Here is a 4,363-nt window from a genome sequence, read left to right as displayed (position 1 = left end):
CGGGGGGCTGGCGGGGCAGCCGCGGCAGGGCTCCCCGTCCCGCACCAGCACCGGCACCACCACCCGGCGCAGCAGGGCGGGCGGGCGAGGCGGCGGGGGGGTGCCGGGGCCTTCGCTCCGAGCCCTCTTCATCTTGTAGCGGTGGTTTTGGAACCAGATCTTCACCTGGGTGGGGGTGAGGCTGAGGAGCCGGGCCAGCTGCTCCCGCTCCGGCGCCGAGAGGTACCGCTGCTGCCGGAACCGCCGCTCCAGCTCCAGCGTCTGCGCCTTGGAGAAGAGCACCCGCCGCTTCTTCTTCTTCTCCTCGGCCTCCGAGCCGCGGGAGGGGAGCGGCCTTTGGGTGGAGTCGGGCAGGCTCAGCTCCGGGCCGCTCTCGTCGGAAGCTGGGGACAGCGAGGGGGTTAGAGAGAGGGGGCGGCCGGGACCGGGGCGCGGGGAGGGCGGCGGGCCGTCGAGAGCCGGATCGTCTCCCGCTGGGAGAGCCCCGGCTGTTTACCGGGCCGGATTAATCCCAACAGTCAACATGGGGTGTGAGCTACACCCCCTCCGAATACATTAAACATAAACTACGGGACGGAGGAGGTTTCCTTCCCCCCGCCCCCGCGTCGGGAAACGCGGGCTCTTCCCCGGCCTCAGTCCCCACTCGGGCACGGCCGCTCCGCCGCCCACGGCCCGGGGGTTTGCGGGCCGGTAGGGTAACCCCCGGTAGGGTCTGTGCTCTCGCTCGGTGCTAAAACGTAATACGGGGCTTTCATTACTCCCGGTCCTTTCATTCCCGCTTCTCTCCAGCCGCTCCATTACCTTTAATATTGAACTTATCCCCCTGGGGTTCCCGCGTCCCTTCAAAGGACGGTGTCCCCCTCCTCACACACAGGTAGGGGTTGAAGGCCGTACCTCTGCGGCACCCTCGCTGTGTGTGAGGCAAGCCCGACGTGCCACACAGCTGGGCTTGTGAGCGGGATGGGCTTGGGAGCAGGATGGGCTTGTGAGCTGGCCGCGATGGCGAGTGCCTGGGGCGAGGCGGCGGCGGCCAGGGCAGCGCGGGGAGGCGAGGCACGGGGGGGTGCTTAGCTTCCCTCTGCCCTGCGTGGGGTGGCCTGAAACCCCTCCGGCACAAAAAGGCAGGATTCCTTGCAACATTGAAACGGGAAAAATAACATAAAATAAAAAAACAAATAATCCGGGAAGCGAGCTTAAACGATAAACGCAGAGAGAAGGGCGGACACAACCTGAGATTTTCCTTCCTGCCATAGCTGGGAACATGCACCTAGGGGAAAAAACAAATCTTTTCTCTCTTAAGCTCGTGGCCGGGTTGTTCCTGCTGTTTCATTGTTGCAATTCAGTAATATTCTATAAAATTCCCAGCCTGGATCCCCCCGATCCTGTAGGCTACGCACGCTGGCGATTCCCTTCTTTGCATCTTCCCCAGAGGAAGTGGGAAAACAAAAAAAAAAAACAAACAAAAAAAAAGAAGATAGCTGTGCGGAGACGGCGAATTCCTGTCCGTTTCATACTCACAAGGATAGTGATTTCTGTCTGTTTCTGTCCACCCTCGGTACGGCGAGCCGATGTAGTTCTCCGCCGAGTGGTGATGGTCAGAGGCTTGCTTTATGCTATTAGCATCCTGCTCTGGTAAATCCAAAATGCTCCTCACTGTAAAACTGATCCTGCCAGATGTGGCCATGGTAGGTTGTGCACACACACCCCCAAAAAAATATCGTCCCAAAGCCCCGAACCCCCTCCCTTAAAAGCTGCGAGGAAAGGACTGCGCCCAGTTACTGGGGAATCTCTTGGCTCAAGAGGACCTTCCCTTCCATCGCCACCTAACCCCAAATATTAGTGTCGTTTACAGAGGTGTCCTGTTTATATAAACAGTCCTCCCCACTGCAAACACTGCCTGCTTTCAAACCGTCCCTGTCTATAGGATGCTAAGTACCTGAATTAGTCAAGTGCTAAAGCCCTAATGGGAGTAGGTGTAACCCCCCCTCCCGCCACCCCCATGAGAGAATAACCCGTTACCTCCCAAAGACAGCAGGAAACAGGCTTCATCATTACATATTCTGTCTGATTAGCCAAAAGTGGGGACAGATAATGGTAATTGTTAGCAGTGAATAACATCTTGGGTGGCATGTGGATGACCAACAACCACCCCCCTCCATCCGCCACCAAAGCCACCAGCGTCCCTTCTATCTGCAGACAAAGTGAATCCTCCCAGGACATCCGCAGAGCCTGTCGAGAGCCCCCTCCCCGCTTCTCCCTCTTTATTTCCCCCCGTCTTCCCTCTCTCTTTAAACCTGGAAGGAATTTAAGTCGTTATTTGTTTTATTTCCCCGGGCTGCTTTCCCGTGCTACCTCCAATTCTCCCACTTGCCATTGGCAGGTTTCCTACCCTCAACGGGGGATTTTTCACACCTGGGCTGAGCTGTCGGCGGGGAAGGCTGGCGGGTGTGTGCCTTGAGGGTATGGGATCTCCGGGTTGGTTTTTGTTGTGGGGGGTTTTGGGGAGGTATCTTTTTTGATTTCTTTTTTTATTTTTTTTTGGGTGGTAGTGGCGAGGGGGGGCGGGATGTGTGTGTCGGTTTGTTTTCTTTTGCCTCTCCTGGGCACGGTGGATGGGATGCACCTTTCTCTCGGGAAAGGTGATGGTGTGAGCTTGGCTGGGGTAAGGCGGGCAGCCCGGCACAATCGGTCCACGAGCAAGAGTCGGGATGAGGCGTAGGGAAGATTTTTTTTTTTTTTTAGCACCATTTTGCGTTGTTCTAACCCAAGGAGTATCCCCCTCGGGCGGCTGAAACGATTCCAGCTGGGAGAGCTGGGAAGAAAAGATCAAACACGGCGCGTTTATTTATCCGCCGTCTCCCGTCCCCGCCGAGCGCCGCCGCATCTGCCGAAAGCAGCAGCCGACAGCCCCGGAGCCCCGGCCCCCCCCGGACTCCCCCGGGCAGAGGGCTGAGGACATGGGCTGGGCACATCCCGGCGGCAGCTCCGCGGTCCCCTCCGCGGGACAAACGCCTCCGCGCAGCTATTTATCGGGCGGCCCCATCCCCCCGCCAAGCCGCAGTCGGGCTCTGCCCAGCCTCGGGGGGTGCCGAGGACTTATTAAAAAAATAATATGATATAGAAATAAGGAGCAAATGCAAAACTGCGGTGGCGGGGCTCGGTCCTCAGCCGCGGGGCAGGGGCAGAATTAGGCGCGATTAGCCTGTTTTCACGCTGGTCGCGTAGCGTGGATCGAGCCGTGGGGACCACAGAGGGCGGGGGTGGGACACGCTCCCCACCCGCACCCGCAGCGCCCGTCCCCGTCGCCTCCCGCCGGGTTCGTGGGAGGGACGCGTCTAGAAAATACCAGTGGGAGGCGAATTCAGCTGGATGGAGGAAAGCCCGGAGGGAAGGAGACACCTATCCTCCCCCGAGCAGACCCGCTTTCCCTCGAATGCCGGCCAAGGCACACACAGCGCGGTCCCGTCGGGCAAAACGGGCTGAAATGGCGTGAAATGGTGTTCCAGGCGCGCAGCCTGGAAATAGAAGCCCAGATACACGCCGAGCCGCTCTTCTGGCCGGCAGCTTTGTTGGTTCAAATTTCCCTGTCCAAACAGACATCTATAAGCTATTGTGCGTGGCTTATATTTATCCATCCCCGCACTCGCCCCTCGGCCCTTCTCCCCGCCCGCCCCCGGCCGCCGGTACCCCCTCCCCGCCTGGCTCTGGGTGCCGCTTCTGGAAGCAGTTACACTTCACGGGGAACGCGTCAATAGAGCAATAACGACGAGGGGGAGGAGAGATTTATATCAGCGAGGTTTGCGGGCGAGATGAACGGGGCACAAGACTCCATTTGGCCAACTTCCCGCATATTTCTTCGGGACTGGACAGGCTCCATATAAACGATTCCCAGGCCGTGATTACTGCAGCCACCTATCAAGCGTGCCTGGTGACAGTAGTTATCTTCCCCGCTCCGAGCACAGCCTCCCAGCCGTCCTGGGTGGTCGGAGCGAGGGGAGCACAAATACATGCCAACTGCTAGGCCGTGAACAAAAGGGAAATGTAGCCCTATGTCCCGGACCTGTTGGAAGCATTTGTTCCAGTCAAGATTTTGCATTTGTTCAGATCTGGAATAATAGGTGATTGACGCCTTCCCACAATGTGCTTTAACTCGCCGGGATAAATCGGAGCTTGTTCCTTGTTGTCATGGTTTTCAATAGGGTTCAATGGGATTGAACCACTATCGACTCTGCTTTACGTCTCCGGCAGCCCCGTCCATACAAATTTATTAGTTATGTCTTTTTAAATGAGATTAAATTGAAACGACGTGGCCGTCCTCGGCGGAGCGGCTCCTCCCGCCGTCGCCCCGGTCCCCCCGCCGCCC

General features: G+C 58.1%; 1 protein-coding gene across 1 annotated transcript in view; it reads right to left on the bottom strand.

The window, feature by feature from the left end:
* NKX2-8 (NK2 homeobox 8) overlaps positions 1 to 1,769 on the bottom strand; it is a 2,235-nt gene extending 466 nt beyond the window's left edge. Inside the window, exons 1-2 of the mRNA XM_014941639.1 lie at positions 1,519 to 1,769; positions 9 to 383 (exon numbers count right to left, since the gene is read on the bottom strand). Of these exons, the coding sequence (XP_014797125.1) occupies positions 9 to 383; positions 1,519 to 1,684 (541 nt within the window). The 5' untranslated portion in view covers positions 1,685 to 1,769. The remainder of the gene's footprint in view (positions 1 to 8; positions 384 to 1,518) is intronic.
* Positions 1,770 to 4,363: the final 2,594 nt, after the last annotated feature.

The sequence above is a fragment of the Calidris pugnax genome, unplaced genomic scaffold, assembly GCF_001431845.1.
Source record: "Calidris pugnax isolate Ruff unplaced genomic scaffold, ASM143184v1 scaffold56, whole genome shotgun sequence".
Lineage (NCBI taxonomy): Eukaryota > Metazoa > Chordata > Aves > Charadriiformes > Scolopacidae > Calidris > Calidris pugnax.
The sequence above is the reverse complement of the archived record's forward strand: the minus strand, read 5'-3'. Positions and strand labels throughout refer to the sequence as shown.